General features: G+C 39.4%; 1 protein-coding gene and 1 long non-coding RNA gene across 2 annotated transcripts in view; one reads left to right on the top strand and one right to left on the bottom strand.

Moving 5' to 3' along the window:
* The window catches only part of LOC136841643 (uncharacterized), a 31,830-nt gene extending 16,721 nt beyond the window's left edge, over window positions 1–15,109 (top strand). Inside the window, exons 2-3 of the long non-coding RNA XR_010854052.1 lie at window positions 6,122–6,419; window positions 14,958–15,109. This is a non-coding gene — a long non-coding RNA (uncharacterized lncRNA). The remainder of the gene's footprint in view (window positions 1–6,121; window positions 6,420–14,957) is intronic.
* Window positions 1,523–15,823, bottom strand: LOC136841640 (facilitated trehalose transporter Tret1-like). The gene is made up of 10 exons (XM_067108767.1): window positions 15,370–15,823; window positions 8,623–8,734; window positions 7,806–8,075; window positions 7,417–7,545; window positions 6,792–7,001; window positions 6,217–6,416; window positions 5,631–5,781; window positions 5,243–5,377; window positions 4,330–4,433; window positions 1,523–2,886 (listed from the first exon to the last, which is right to left on the bottom strand). Exons 2-10 carry the CDS (start codon window positions 8,708–8,710, stop codon window positions 2,692–2,694), a joined length of 1,482 nt encoding a protein of 493 aa, XP_066964868.1. The 5' UTR covers window positions 8,711–8,734; window positions 15,370–15,823; the 3' UTR covers window positions 1,523–2,691.
* Window positions 15,824–17,101: the final 1,278 nt, after the last annotated feature.

Below are 17,101 nucleotides of genomic sequence, written 5' to 3'. Positions count from 1 at the left end.
GGACTTTACATGCAGATGATTTCCTTGACTTCTCTGGTCACGCCACATATAAAACATTAAACAGTTGTGAGACCTATTTTTAAGCCAGGCCGTAAATACACACACACATACATATATATATTATATAAATGTTATTATAAATATCGTCAATAATAATAACCTACATCAGAGTAGAATTCATATAGCCTAGGCTAAGCGAGAAAGGAGAATAGGGGAAAAAATCACCAAATAAATTTGGACAGATATGAATGAATACTAATCGACAGGAATTTTCAGAATTGCTTTATAGATGTCTACCGGTCACCGTAGTTTTTCACTTTGCTTGAGACTCCATAAATCTCTTCTACTGACGGATAGTTTAGTAAATTTGTGTTACGAGTACAGGTAGCTGTCTGTAAGAGCCTATCATGACTATAGTTCTCTATTATAGGAAGATGTCAAGTTTTCTATTTTAATTTCATGACAAACTAAATCATTTTTGTGGCCTTCTAAAAGCGACTTGTTTAACTTTCGTATACATTTTTGGGAAAGGAACTAACTCTTTTGTTCACGTTGTATGTTGTGAAATAAAACCAAGTCGATAGTATCTTGAATTCAGATATGAATGCATAAGCTATAGTTCAAGGGGCAACTTTTGAATAGTAGAGGTAGCCTACAGTATTGCCATGATGTACCTAGTCATCACCAGCAATTCGACCAAGAGAATGGCCTAAGAAACCACAAACGTCATTAAATCTTTAGATCGAATCTGTATGTTTCGGGAAAACTATATACATAGATGAAAGCGGTAACCACCCGATGCTCATTAGTATCACAACTGCCAGTCACATTTTGTCATTTTTACCTTCGTATACTTGCTATGTTAAACTAAATATTAAAGTGTATAAATATTCTGAAATGTTCCTATTTGGAGTAAGTTGCTGTTAATTCGGAACAACTAGTTAATGATTCTTGCTATTATGGAATCTAAATAAGTCGACGCAGTAACAATAAACTGATACATCATGAAATGTTTCCAACCAGGATTTCCTCTTTGAGAGGTTTTATTGATTGTTGGTACGGCTATGATAACAGCAGCATGTAATCATGGCCTTGAAATAGTGTTAACAAACTAATGAGTTTTTGTGTTGGCCTAAAGAGCTTTTTTCCGTCTCCTTCGGCTAATTTTCAGGAGTTTAAATACAAAAGGTAATCTCATGTGCCTGAATGGTATTGCAAATGCATACCTCCAGTGTATGATATGTAAGATCAAATATAACTCATGTAACATGTGCATATTCTTTTCGGACGTGTCACGTGAATCTATTCCTTCATCGATGAGTGCGACTCTCTATAGTACATTTTGTAATATAGGCACATAATTATTGAAGATTAATTCTGTCTATATTCAGTGCCTTTATATTAGGTCTTAAAGAAGTCAAGAAGTTCATTATTTTTTTAAGCCTGAACTTTTCGTAACAAGCCATGTTGCTGGAGTTCACTTTCATATAACACTTTACCCTTGGGTAGAAAAACGATTGGATTTTCGATGTATTTTTATTAAAAGAATATCATCCTTAACTAAGTCATCACAACAGTTATTGCTGAATATCTACACTATCGTTGTATACAATCACAGCACAGATATCAAGTCAAAGTAAACGTAAGCTTCTATTTACAATGACATTCTGACGAGTTTGAAATCTGTTGCACTCAAATCTAGATTGTGAAACTGGTGGGCCAGCCAGCAGCACTCTAGTTTGCAAATGCGTAAAAAAAAAGAGAAAAGAAAAATTCATATGTTGACTTCATTTTTTTGAGGATTGTGTCTGGACAACCAGCACTAACAAGGTTTTGACTAACTTGAGCATTTGTGTATATCACTAACTGTAGTTTTTACTGCAAAGACGTCCAAATTTCTCTTTCTCTTCCAGCTCTCCTTTCAGCACCACTGCCCGAGTGGAATATTCGATTTTCTGGACCGTGTGGCTGACCTATTTGAATAGGTTTCGACCAAAAAAGTGTTCAGACTTTTACATGAACAATGGCTGGCATAAAACCCATAATAACGTTAATATCAAATAGAGTATATATAAAGAATCTCAACCAAATGCGATAAATAAAGGAATAGGTGGATGTCTTCAACAGACTCACATTTTTTTTTCAGCGAGCCACACGATTAAGTGAGCAAATCTTGGACATCCTTACTTCATTCAATGTTAATTCACTATAAAACATTATACTAGTTATCTATGTTGCAAATGTAATAAATTGTGCATACTGCACCCTATTTACCATAGCTTTATACAGAAAAAACTGCTAATCTACATGAAAACTTAAAAAATTAATAATTACATAATATATACATTTGTGTCTTAATTATGAATTAGTTGTGAAGGATCAAAAAAAGGAATGTCCTGAGCAACGAGGTGAAAAGATGTTTTATGAATACTTTTCAGCAATCTACGTCTTTCCACTTCTCACAAAGCCATATTCGGTACATTCAAGTCAAAAGAGACTCGATATACGTCATGAAACATAATTTGCCAAGATTTTCATGCTGTCTGAATTGCAGAGTGCATCTCTGCTTTTGAGTGCTAAATAAGTTATGAGGGTTGAGCCTATGCGTTGACGACTATGTACAGCTACAAAATTACTGGCGGAGAGTGGAGCTGAGAAAAAAAAGAGAAAAAAAAACATGAGATGAACCGATTATGAGATGATGCTGATGTCAATCTTTGGTTTCTCATTTGGGCCGCTCTTGAGCGGAGATGGGGCTCCGAAGTAGGCACTGATCTCCTCCACGGTTTTGCCCTTGGTCTCTGGGACGACGAGAACACAGAAGGCCACGTTCATGACGCACACGGAGGCGAACATCCAGAAAACTCCATAGTCGTGGATAACGTCCTGCAAACAGAAATGAAAATGATTTGAGTATGGAATATTATTGTTAAATGATGAACTGTTGCTGGCTGGCATGGCTATCAAATTTTTATCGGCGTTTACGACGTAATGTCAAGAAAGCTGGAATTGAGGAGTCTAGAGCATAACAATGAAATGAAATTAGGGACAGTTTTGGTGTAACTGTCGTGCACAAGTTTCTTTTCATAACTGCGTCTTTCTTCTAAGTCGGCGACGTTTTCATCCAGAGCGTCTCTTCTCGAAGTTAGCAGCTCACGAGTCTATTAGTTCGAAGGGATTTATATTAGATATAATAATATCTCTCAGAAAGGCGTAACGGAGACGAAATGGGTAGCTTCTTACTTTAATGATGAAAGTTAATTACATACACAAGTACAATTATGGTTACAGTCTTACTCTCTTGGAAACCACTCTTGCTAGTGGAAGTTCAGTTTCTGTCTGGTTAAGTAGCCTGCGGTCAGAGTATGGTTAAGTAGCCGCGGACAGAATCTGGTTAAGTAGCCTGCGGTCAGAGTCTGGTTGGGACCAGGGAAGCTGGGGGGGAAGTACTGCGTCTTCTCGTATTGGTGACTAGCGACTCAATCTTCTCTTCTCTTGCTTCGTTCTTCTGTGGAACCCCTGCTTCTCTTTGCTATCGTCCATCTCCTCCCTTGAAGTTACCTCATTGGAAGATATTATCTGTAGGGCCTCCCCTCGAACAGCTTGATTGGGAAGGACAGTTGTGGGTGTTGTCAAAATCTCTCCTTAGAAGATTTGACTGGAAATTACCTCAGGAGGAGTGGTTAATGGCTCCTGCCTAGAATGTCTAATTGGAGAAATGGTGAAATACTTCTCTTTGTCCATCCCCTTTCCACGGAAATTCATGTAAACGCCTCCTATTGAAGGCGGGATTATAGATCTGGCTGGAACGTTGACTCCCTACGAGGTCATGGGTTATGCTCGGTCAGCTCAGTCGCAAGGGCACAGGTTCAAGATTTTATGATCGGTTTTATGACCCTGGGCACGATACACTCGCTAACTGTTTTGAGTTCATGTAAAGACAGTTTCCTGCCTTTAGCTTGCTTGATATGTCTAGCCTCGGTAATGCATAACAACCAAGGCTTAATTGTTTCTCTCTCTCTCTCTCTCTCTCTCTCTCTCTTTATTCTTTTTTTCTCTCTCTCTCTCTCTGTTTATTCTTTTTTTCTCTCTCTCTCCATTCCTACTTGATCGATCACTGTATAGTTTATCTTTTTCCACTTCTCTCTTTTTAAGATTTTGTTCTTATGCTTCCCTATTTAATCGTTCTTTACTTAACGATATAAACAAAATTTAACCAGATGTCTTGAGTCTAAATGAAGCCTCACAATATTAACATATATTAACATTAAACATAATCCCAGGATTATAATTCGCCCGAAGTAAGGATAAGTGGTGAATGCTCATTACCTGCAGTGGAGTGAATGTTAGAGTGCTGATGAAAGACATGGAACAGTTCATCATGATGCTGAGGCTGCTGGCTTTACCTGCTACTGCTCTTGGGAAAAGCTCATCTGGAAAGAGAGAGGAAATATACATAAGGATAAATAAATGTTATGAACGTAAAGGGACATGAAATGATACCTGTGCTCTAAATTCGCTTTCTCTTTCTCAATAAGAAAAAAATTAGACATCAGTTTCTATGATTTTGCTAATATATGTATGTTTAAAAAATAGATTTAGTACCCCAAATGAAACGAGTTTCCCAGTTTTAATTCGCACAGAGAACACAGAGAAGCCTAGATAGTTTTTGTTTTCGGTGACTCATTCACACAACTGTAATTAACGAGTGGAAACTGCTAAATTTCTAAATAATTTCTTAAAAATCTAATAATGTCCCTATCACCAACAAACGTTTTTCATCATATTTAGTTCTACAGGTAGAATTTGTAATACAAAAATTTATATCGTAATAAGCCAAAAATAAGAAATATCAATATGAGGCTGGGTTTAGTTTTTATATTATGTTCCACAGAGTAAACTAACTTTAACCATTGTTAAAAGATGCAAAAATACGATTATTTGGTAACATTTGCAGGTGCTAGGGACGAGTAGAGTTTTCTTTATCTTTCCTATGAATACCAGATTGAAAGCAGACTGACAGTCTTGATTTTCCCCGTCATCTTACAGTAGGACTTCAAATACCACAGTCGTCATGATAGCATATGTGGTGAATATCTCATGATTCAAGCACTGAGAGAACGAAAAACGAATAGATAACAAATAATTCAGTATAACCAGAAATTCCATGATTGGAGAATTGATAAGGAATGAAAAAGAATGTGACCAAGGTGCAATATTACATCTCGTCTTCAATATTTACTCATCATAAGCCAAGGAATGGGTCCATAGCCAATGGAGGCGGAAGTGATGAACAGCATGAGAGACACCAAAGGCAGCCATTGGAGGGAGTCGGCTTGGCCTATCGCCTTCTCATAAAAGAAGAAGCCCAATGCCGCTGCGGAGCACAGAATGGAATTGCATATAGATTTTTTTTTTTACTAAAATATGGTTCAAGAGCTCGAAGTTTGTCCGTAGAACTTTAGAATAAAATTGTAGCTTGAACGCTACTTCTTTTCAATACTCATTCTCAAAGCTGGCAAACAATTACTAAATTTTCGGAGTATATCATTTGATCTTTTATTATTGTCCTGCCATCACAAAAAATGTTCACAGAAATATTATGCAGGTAATAAAAAAGGATTTGTTACCCAGAGAAATAGCCATGAATAAAGCTGATCCAGTGAGAAGGATTTTGCGTCCGGCTCTGTCAATAAACAGTGAAGAAGCTGCAGTCGCCACAATTTGGACTAGACCAACCAAGATTGAACTTAGGCTCTCTGGGATGTCAGTGCCTGCCTCCTGCAAGGACAGATGAAAAATGGGTGTTAAACGGATAGGCTGTGCGAGAATTTGTAGGCATATGAGCTGTGATGGACGTACCATTAGCAATAAATACTCTAAAAGTGTACCCTTCTACCCTGTTTTATAGTCTAGCAACTTTTCAGTGTGTATGGAATCAACTTTTATACATGCATTAATTCTATTTCACTAACCAGGTATTTATATATCTTTTACTGAAAACATTTGTTCTTATGACTAAGCTCATTTTTGTCACTGTGATATTTAATGTGACACATCGAAAATTAGGCTTTTGCTTAGTATACTTCTGTTCAAAAATGTAACTAACATTGTTTTTCAGTTCCATCAACCGAGTCACGAGAGATAAAGCTTGGCAGAGAGTTCAAATCTAAAAATGGAGTATTCCACTGGGCAAGTGAAAAAATCAGAACTTGCCTTGAAAATACTCGTCAAGTTGAAGAGAACAGCACTGACGCCGGAGGCCTGCTGGAAGAACATGAGAGCCAACGAGATGGTGAGAGGTTTCAGCAGATGGGGATTGACGAGCAGATACTTGACTGAAGCCTTGTTTTCTCTTGCCTCTTCCATATCGGCCCTCATCATGTCAAGTTCCCTCTGGATGTTGTAATCCTTTCCTGGTAAGAACAGTGGGATACTCTTTTTACCATATATATATATATATATATATATATATATATATATATATATATATATATATATACACACTATATATGTGTATAAATATATATACATATATATATATATATATATATATATATATATATATATATATAAAAAATATACATATATGATTTCAGAACGGAACACTTACTATAGATTAAAATCATATTTTTGTAACTAACAATTTCTTAATTAAATGTAGCTTTAATGTCAGTTCAAGTAAACTTACTAAAAATAATACTATCAAAAGCATCATGATTCATCTCTCGGAGTTGAGTGTGTGATTAAGTTTTCAGAGCTCCTCTGAGCATCACATTGTAAAGCCTGACCTCTGAAGAACTGCAGAGAGCCCATTGCTTCCTTTTCCTTTCCCTTGGAGAGGAGGTACACTGGAGATTCTTTGGAAATCAGAATCAGCACGAAAAAGACAAAGATTGGACACATACATATGATAGCGAGTAACTGCCACGTGTCCACAATAGCGCCGAAAATGTATGCAAATTCAATCCCTATAACCACCATCAACTGGAAGCCACTGCCTGTGAAATGGAGAGGTTATCACGTTAGTGTTACATTTGATGAGGTCAGTGAGGAAAGGTGTTATACGAACTGCATTTCAGATAAGTGAAAGAGCGGTGTGAATGCTTTTTCAGGAAAGCCTATAGGAAGTAAATAGTGTGATTGCCTAGTCGGTAGGGATGAAGGAAAAAAAAAAACCAACGCATAAATACTGTGTCAGATAAAGACAAGGAGATGGACACCGAATTATAAGTCTTACGTGAATTGAGAAAGAATCACTGGCTGGGCAAGGAACGCTTGTCTCTTGGAGAGAAAGATGGAAAATGGCTGTGCTATTTTAAGTTAAAATTTCTGCTTCAGCGACGTTGAAGAATACTATACATAGGGAGTGAGGCTTATCGTGCACCATTTAGCGACTTTATCTGTCACACCTACCAAGTGTTCCTCTGATGTCCACGGATGCCAGTTCTCCAATATAAGTGTTGGCTGCAATGCAAGTGATTCCAGTTGCGAGACCAAGAACAATACGAGAGGAGATGAGCATAGCAAAGTTCTGAGCAAAAACTGAAAAGAAGAGAAAAGGAAAAAGTTAAGTTTTGTTGCAGAGTAGATCAGAATAAGTTGTCGTGAAAGCTTTAGTAAAACCGCTACAGTTTACCATCTTTATCTAATATTGATAGAAAAGTAAAATAGCGACAAACAAGAAGCGTAATATGTTTCGCAAGCACTTACAGTATGTGAGAGTTTGAATGTAGTAAACTGACAAGAAACTGATATCATATTGCCATTGTAGATCAGTGAAGTTAGTCCAAACTTTTACTCACTTGTAAGAAGCCATGATATAAGGAATCCTACGAAGGTAGAAAACATGGCTCCCTTCCTTCCAATGGTGCTGATGAGTAGACCTCCTAGAGGACCTCCTATGAAAGCGCCGATGTTAATGGTGGACCCATACCAGCTGTTTTGGCCTTCCGACAGATAAAGCTCGCCGTCTGTGTCGTTGTTATAAGTCATGTTCTCTGGTTTGACTAGCATGGATCCAGCCGGTGAACTGTAGCCTACAGCTACTTCGAAGTTTAAAGCTCCCATACATGCTGAAAAGATATTTAGATGAAATTAATTGATTTCGTTATATAATGGATGTTCAGCTCATGAGTAAGACAGAACTAATAAGTTGACGGAGAAAAGGGAGACTCCTTGAAGAAGTATTACTCACTTTTGGTTTTCCACGGAAATATTACTCCTATCCGCCAGTATCTCAGAAGTTGTCTTACTCGTCAGGGAGTTACAGCAGTATCTTTATATTTAGGTTAGTCTAGAAAATATTCAGTTTCAAATTTTCTCCCTGCATGGGAATGTCTTCAGCTAGGGATTTCTGTAAAAATCTTGATACTTTGCACTGCTTATGAAATGTGCTTGGAGAAATAAAACTCTTTTGTATCAGATCTCTTAATCTGGCCAAGTGACTTCTACACGGCACCATGAATAACTTATGGGAAGAATGCAGGCATAGGCCAAAGGAAAAGGCAAAGATGCTCGGAGCTGATGAAGCCCATATTAAATATTTGTGAGCTATTTGATAGATCTTATTCCCTACTCATTAAGATTCTATCATTGACTGCCAATGAATTAATGACTTACCCGAGAAGGCACCGAGGTACTGGGTGGCATAAGAGGGCTTCTTGGAGTCGTCGACGAGCTGGGCAGATGAGGCTCCCGATTCCATCATCTTTAGTTGGTTATTCTGAATTGCCTGCAAAAGTAGATGAAAGTAAATGAGAACTAACCGCATATTTACGTGCGAAGGACTAAAAGTGGCGGTAATAAATCGATAACAAAAGGAAACAGTGCATAAATGTAAAAATGAGGTGAAGGGCTGCATAAAAGGAACTTACATATGCGTATCGTGTACGTATCTTGGGTAAGAAGTTAATTAAGGAATGGATATTCATAGTGTTAAACTCTTGAAAATAAATGAATATTATTATAAGTCAAGTAAATGTTTATATCCATGGATTGTTTTATCATCTTAGCCCTTTTAATGTAAAGCGGCATATTCTTTATTTTAATTATGCCAAAGAAGTTTTCTTAAACCCATGAAATTTATCACTTTCTAATAATACAAGAAATCATGAAAACTGTCCCACGTAATTTCTTTTAGTTTTGCTGCGCAGTCCAGGGTAATGCTCTGTATTTGTCATTCACGCTTATACGGGAACGGGCTAATAGTTTGCAGGTTTCTAAGTTAATGCGCTTATGTGTTTCTCACTCTGACACTGAAAGGTTCGTACGGGTAGAAGACGCAAAATATTATTTTGGTTTTACTTAACGGGACTTTTAATGTAATGAATCAAAATTTTATTTTATGCTCTTATGAATGACTTCAGAAACATTAGTTTTTAGGACAGAAAAAAATCCGGTGTCACTGTAAAATAAGAACAAGCCCTTATACATAATTTTTGCTCCTCGAATTGGGATAATGCTCATTTCTAATAAAAGAAAAAGCTTTTGTTTTTCTTCATTGTTGCGATTAATACTCGCTGTGATGACCCTAGTCATGACATACGCACAGGCTTCTCAAAAGAGTCACTATCGAGACGTGAAATTGCTCTTGAAAGCGACAGCATCAACTGAGAAAAATTACTTTCAGGCGGACTGTCTGTATGCAAAGAGACGTGAGTGCTAATAAATCACTTTGTTTGCCATCATTCATCATGGGAAGATATGTAATGCTTTGAAGTGCCAATGTTAGCGCTTGTTTATCTCTTATCAGTTTATTTTGTTTTGCGGAAGAAATCGAGGGTGATAGAATTCATTATCGGGGGCGTCGATTCAGTTATCAGGCTCGTACTTGCTTTAGAGAACTGATGTGACGATTTTTCAGTCCAGTGTTCAGCAGCAATAACGTACCACATTGACTTTACCTAAAGCAGCCGCCCTTGTCATTTGAGGAACATAATATGAAGTTTTAAACGATACAGATAATGTAAGGTTTTAAGACTAAGTAAATCCCACACTCGATGCATTCTCTGTTTGGCTGAAGGTTATTCAGGCAAGTGACTAAGAACTTCTAGTCTAAAAATGAAGATTTGAATGGCAAACCAAAGTGTTATGTAAATTTTCAAAGAAAAACTAGTTCAGGTAAAGTCTTCAGATCATGCAACGATACGGCATAAATACGACGTGCAGAATGTGTAAAGTCCCCGCTCAATGGGCTTTCTATAGTGAGCCTCCCGTTTTCTACGATGCCTTTCCCGTGAACTTAGGTCACGCTAAATAGCCATATTTTATCTATGTAAAATTGTATCTGTTACTTATTAATTGTGCTTGTTTACGTCGTACATGTGTCAGAACATTATTGTGTCCATTCCTGTAATTTTACTTTTACGTGTTATTTGTATTTACCTGTCCTGTTTCGAATTAAGAACAATTGACCTCGGGTCACCTGTATCCTATTGTATGTCTTTGTATGACATCCGCATACTGCTTTATAAGTGGTCCGCTCTCACAATAAAATAGCAGTACATGTCCTGCTGCTCTCTTCTCTAGCACCTCTCACAGCGGTGACCCCGGAGTGACATACTGGCTGGGTGTTGACTGGTTATTGGTGGCTCCTTACTGAATGAATGTACAGAATTTTCGAAGATGTTATTGGCCTGTGCGAGCCACAAAGTAGCATCTACACACAGACAGAGCAAAACAGAGGTAATGTTTCGGACATCTGTGTTTGTCGGCAGACAAACAGATGGCGATTGTGAGAGACACAATAAACGTACAGTGATAAAACATATATCAATGGAAAGGACAGGAAATTCTACATATGGCCAATTGCGTGAGATTCGAGACAGATTAATGAATACAATGCAGTAGCATAATATATGTGAAATGGCGAGACGTTTGGTGTCTTCACAAACAGAAACATACATGCAGTTTGATACAGAAGATTTGATGGAACATTATGAGTACATGATTAGAATGCTTGCATGGCAATGCAAGTAGTGGTGATTGTACATATATCAAGACAACAATGGTTAGGGAGAAAGAGACGGAAATATTGTATGGTAGAAGTTGCGTTCCTTGAGAGAAAACGGGGTGTTCTTGTTCCCTCTCTGTCTGGGTCCCTCCGAAGATATGACGCACGAACGCACACGCGTGTGCTCGAAAGAGACATAAGAGGTGCTAAATAATGAGCAGGTGGACATGTACTGCTGGTTTATTAGGAAAGCAGGCTGCTTATAAAGCGGCGTGTGGACACCGTAGGATACAGGTGACCCGAGGTCAATTGCTCTCGATGTGAATTCTGACAGGCAAACACAAATAACATAAAAGATCAGATTACAAGAATTGACACAATAATACTCTGACACACATGAAAAGTAAACAGGCATAAATAAATCAGTAACAGATACGTATTTACATAGATAAAAATATGGCCATTTGGCTTGACCTAGGCATGTAGGAGAGTCACAGTAGAAAACGGGTAGTTCACCACAGAAAACCCATTGAGTGGGGACTTTACAAGACCACTATCGGTGCGATGGATGGGTCTCTTACAATACCTCACCTGGGAGCGGGCCACCGACCCAGAGGTTCCAGCCTACTGCGCCACCATCACGTCGCTCAGGTGGAAGGACGTGCCCCTCACTCCTGAAGGGCCATCACTGCTCTGTGACATAAGCACCGGCCACCCCCGCCCTCTGGTACCCGCCTCCTGCTGCCGTCTGGTGTTCGACGTCATCTACGGGCTGTCCCACCCCTCCGGCAGGATGACGGCCAAGCTGCTGGCAGAGAAGTTCGTCTGGCACGGTATGCGGAAGGACACGACGGCCTGGGCAAGATAGTGCATTCGGTGCCAGACCAGCAAATTAGGATGACACACCGAGTTGGGGATGGGCGAGTTTCCCCAGCCGGGGAGGCGAGTCGGACACATCCATGTAGACGTGGTAGGCCCCCTTCCCCCATCAGGCGGGGCCAGGTATCTCCTGACGATCGTTGACCGCTCAACCAGGTGGCCCGAAGTGACGCCCATGCGAGGGGCCACCGCCAGCACCTGCACCGAGGCCCTTCTCTCCAGCTGGATCACCCGGTTCGGTGTCCCAAACCACATAACAACAGACAGAGGTCCAGTCTTCCTGTCCGAGATGTGGACCGCCTTAGCATGCCTGCTGGGGACCTCTCACCACAGCACCACCACCTACAACCCTGTGGCCAATGGATTGGTAGAAAGATTCCACAGGTCCATGAAGGCGTCCCTCATGGCCAGCTGCACCGCCTAGGATTGGAAGTACCAGCTGCCTTGGGTCCTCCTCGGGTTGAGGACTGCCCCCAGAGCCAACAGCGACCTGTCCGCAGCAGAGAAAATCTATGGGGAGCCTTTCGTAGTCCCGGGCAAGCTCATCACGGGGGATCACCACAACCTGACAGTCCAGAGGCTCGTGACACGGTCGGAAAGTTCGTTCCCTGCCAGTGGACGTATACTGACAGGACGTCACCTTTCACGCCTCCCGGCCTGTCCTCTGCCACCCACGTCTTTGTCAGGAACGATGCCGTCCGCCCGCCCTTAACCAGCCCATACAGGGGGCCCTTCCTCGTGCTGGAGAGGAACAGTAAAGCATTCCGGTTGGCCATACATGGGAAAGACGACCGGGTGTCTATCGACCGACCCAAGCCCGCCCTGTTGGAGGAGGACGTCGATGATACCATGTAGTGCCCTCCGCAGGACCCATCGCCCCTGCAGCCAGCCCAGCCCAAAAGGAAGTTGCGCGGCCGCCCCCGGAAGGCCCCGAACCCAGATAGCGCCACAGCCAACCGCTCCCACTCACACAGCACCCCCCAGCTGACATCGCGGAGTGCGGCACTCTCCAGCGCCTCAGCAGATACCTACTTTAATCAGACGTTACCTACGTCTGGGGCGGGGGGGAGTATTGTAAAGCCCCTGCTCAACGGGTTTTCTATAGTGAACCTCCCGTTTTCTACGGTGCCTTTCCCATGAACTTAGGTCACGCTAAATAGCCATATTTTATCTATGTAAAATTGTATCTGTTACTTATTTATTTGTGCCTGTTTATGTTGTACATGTGTCAGAACATTATTGTGTCCATTCCTGTCATTTTACTTTTACATGTTATTTGTATTTACCTGTCCTGTTTTGCATAAAGAACAATTGACCTCGGGGCACCTGTATCCTATTGTATGTCTTTGTATGATGTCAGCATGCCGCCTTATAAGCGGCCTGCTCTCTCAATAAAATAGCAGTACATGTCCTCCTGCTCTCTTCTTTAGCACCTCTCACAAATGATTCGATTGTGCTAATTAAGAAGCAAAGTTATTGTATAGATGCTTGTCCGTTGTGTAAAAATGACAAACATTTAAAAGTAGTCGAGCTATCTGTTTATTTTCTGGAAAGATGACGCTGGATGCTAAGCCGATCGCCCCCCACCTCAATTCCTCCATCTCACCCCCTACCCCTACCCCTCCATGGTCTGTTCAATCTCTGTGGCGTCTGGCTGCTCATATCCCCTTTAGACTGCTTGCTTTGACTGGCTAGACAGTGCCAAGCGTGAAAAGGCTTTGCTGCTAGGCGTCTATAAAAATGGGATCGAAATTTCTGGCACCGAATCGAATGATGCAATGCCAGCCGCGCTTGCGTGCTTGCTAGCTAGATATTCAAGTAGTCCATCCACCCCTGACGCGGGGTTAATCGCTAAATGTGAATTTTGACACACGTCTAAGATATTATATTCAATCGGTGCCACAAGTTTACCACGAGTCCTCTGATTTAAGAAGAGAGAAAAATCAAATGAGCATCATCTTGAACTTCACATACAACATTATATTTAAAGAGAAATGATTGAATCTTGGGAAGTTAGCAGTAAATTACCATTATAGCTCAAAATATGGTATTTGCGCTAAAGCAGTTCAAATCTACTTTTTATCCATTCTACTGCATAGACTAATTCGATCGACTGATTGATAAGGGGGAGAGAGAGAGAGAGAGAGAGAGAGAGAGAGAGAGAGAGAGAGAGAGAGAGAGAGAGAGAGTCAGGAAGCAGAAGAATAAATGTAACTTTTTTGCATTCCAAATTTCTCTCTCTCTCTCTCTCTCTCTCTCTCTCTCTCTCTCTCTTTACAAATTTTTCTGATATAATTTAAGCTAAATATTCTTGATGAGCAATGAAGAAATAAAGAAGTCAATAAATAAATAAATGTATGGACTATATGTGCTTGTTTTATAAGTAAACAGAAACCTTTTACTGCATTTTGATGAAATGTGAGGAAAAAGTAAACCGAGAATTCTATGAAGTCAAAATGAAATATATACAAAAAACCTTTCATGCAGTTCATCGTCAGTCATGAATTTGTAAAATAATTCCAAAAGATTAAAGGGTTGAGACGAAAGGAATCTGTCACACACGGGAATAAATGAGCATAATTCTAAACAAAGTCTGTTAAGACAGCTGAGAACATTGGAAAAATTTACGTTCTTCAGTGACAGATTTCAGTACATACAAAATTCATTCAAACAAATAGTACATGAACGTATTTATGTGCCTCAATTTTTCAATAGTTTCTAGTAAATAATCGCATTGAGGGATTAAAAAATTGTCCACCAAAATCGAAAGCTGAGGTTGCTTCACGAATATACCGTAATGTTTGCATAAGTCCACGAATTGCAAGCTGCTAGCACTGCATGACCGTCCCTAGGATGTCAGGCGGCGTCTGACGTTTGTGTCTCCCACGTGTCACGTCTGAGTGTCCCAGTTTTCCTTCGGCTCTCTTATCCAAAGATGCCTTGAAATTGTATGTGCAATTTTTCAGGTGTAGGTCAAAAGGTCGGATAACACAATGGCCTTATCTAATCAGGGTCCAAAGACAATAAGCAAATGGGAGGGGGAAGATAAAAAAAAAAGTGAATCAGGAGGAAATTGCTGTCTGTTTGTTCTGTTTACATTAATAACTGATATATCATATGACAGGTATGCTATGCTTCGGGAGCCTTCGTAAACGACACCACTGGAGATATATGGGTTCAAGACAGGGGCCCTTAACCGATCATTTGCTTTCAAGTCCTTCTGTAAAGTCAGGGGTAAGTCCAGAAATGTTTAGTTTCTTTGGGGATGGGTGATGCAGAATTACAACAGTCCTGGCTAGATCCTACTAAGATGCTATACTCGGATTAAAGGGTAAGCTAATTTGTAATATATCAGAGAAACAAAAGAGTAGCGTACTCTAAAAACAATTCCGTAGATAATATGGTGTCCATGGAAAATTATCATGTTATGCCATAAAACGAACAATACGTTACATGAATAGGAATGGTTGTCACGATTCAATGTCACTCGAAAAAAAAAACAAGGCCATAAACAATTAAGAACATTTGAAACTTACCTCTTCAGTTCCTGAATGCAGCAATGAGCTTGAATAATTTCAACTTGTCTTATTCTGGTAACTTTTCTCTTAGTTTAGTGATTTTTTTCCCCTTGTGGCTTGGTAACTTCTTATTCTTGTAGTTTCGTGTTAACGTATTTTCTCTTGCACCTTGGTAACATTTCAGTTTATTTTCCTTGAAGCTGGATTACTTCTTCCTCTTGCAGCTTCGTAATTAATTACGTCTTGTAGCTTGGTAACTTAATTTAACTATCGTATGACCTCTTAACTTCTTCATTTAATTCTGTGCAGCTAAGATACTTCTTTAATTTTGCTGTCTTATGGCATGTATTGGATGGTGAAAAAGCGTCAGTTGGCGCTAAGGCAGTGTATTAAAGCAGTGAGAGTTGAATGACCTAATCACCACGGCTGCTGCCTTGACACTGAAACTGAAGGTGCTCCTGGACCTGGAATCTGGAGATTGTAGTTCACGAACAGTGTTACCAGATCTTATTTGCTATTTAATACTAAACTATATGAAATTATGCTGAATCTATCAAAATTATGTTGATGGGATGACAAAATTATGCTAATTTTATGCTAACTTGATATTATTTTATTTTCACAGTAAATACAAATATATAACATAAAAATACAATCGGCCATTAATAAGTATTTGACATTTCTATTACAGACGTGCCTTAAAGGTATTGGATTTGGATATCAAACAAAAAGTTATCTTTTTTTACGAAAAATAGGAAATTAAACCAGCAGGAAATCACAGACATGACTGTTACCAAATAAACTTGATTTTCGTAAAAGCCTTAATAAACAAATAAAAAAACTCATTCTTCTTCAGACCGATGATTTGAAAGGGTACATACACATAATGCCAACTAAAAGATTTCCTTGTTAAATATGAACTAAATGTGTAAAGAAGAAGAAGATAACCTTATTTATTGTAAATATCTTTGTTTACGGACCCCAGCATGTCCTTGGAAGGATTATATTTGTTGCAGTCACCTGCTTTCTTGATTCCTTCACTGCATATTAGTTCATTTTTCAGTGGGACACTTAACTGTCTGTTTGGTTTTTTTAATTTATTTTTAAGTTTACCATGGAGAAAATACGGTCACAGTCTGCACTGGATATGGGAATGGTGTGCAAGGCTCGAACGAACTTTGAAAGAATAGGATATTTCTTACTTTGATAAACCTTTGCCCAGAATGACTGTGTTGATATTTTCAGAAAGAAAACTGTCAATATCGCCACCGTACTATCCAAGTTTTGTTGTTCATGCTCCAAGATTACATCTGGAAATTTTGAAGACATTTCAAAAATGGATGATACATCAGTCCCTACCAAATTTGTAGGATCAGGAGTGTAACACACATCCATCAGAATTTGATCATTTAAGGGGAGACGTTTCTTTAATTGCACTGCTAATTCTATTAAAAAATTCAGAAGGCGCTCGAACATTTGTGCTGTTTTCTGATCCTCTCGCATTTTTTCAAACGATTCTTTTCTCATGCAAAACTTCACAAAATTGTGCTAAATGAGTCGTTATGCCAAGTATTATGCTGGGCAATGAAATTTACCTCAAATTATGCTAAAAGCAGCAAGTGATGTTAGATCTGGTAACACTGTTCACCTTACTAGCTGGACGCCAACCAATAGAAACCCATTCAAAAATTACTCTCTCTCTCTCTCTCTCTCTAACGCATACATACGTAACACATGCAAGCACGTGAGC

The sequence above is a fragment of the Macrobrachium rosenbergii genome, chromosome 9, assembly GCF_040412425.1.
Source record: "Macrobrachium rosenbergii isolate ZJJX-2024 chromosome 9, ASM4041242v1, whole genome shotgun sequence".
NCBI classification, from domain to species: Eukaryota; Metazoa; Arthropoda; class Malacostraca; order Decapoda; family Palaemonidae; genus Macrobrachium; species Macrobrachium rosenbergii.
The sequence above is the reverse complement of the archived record's forward strand: the minus strand, read 5'-3'. Positions and strand labels throughout refer to the sequence as shown.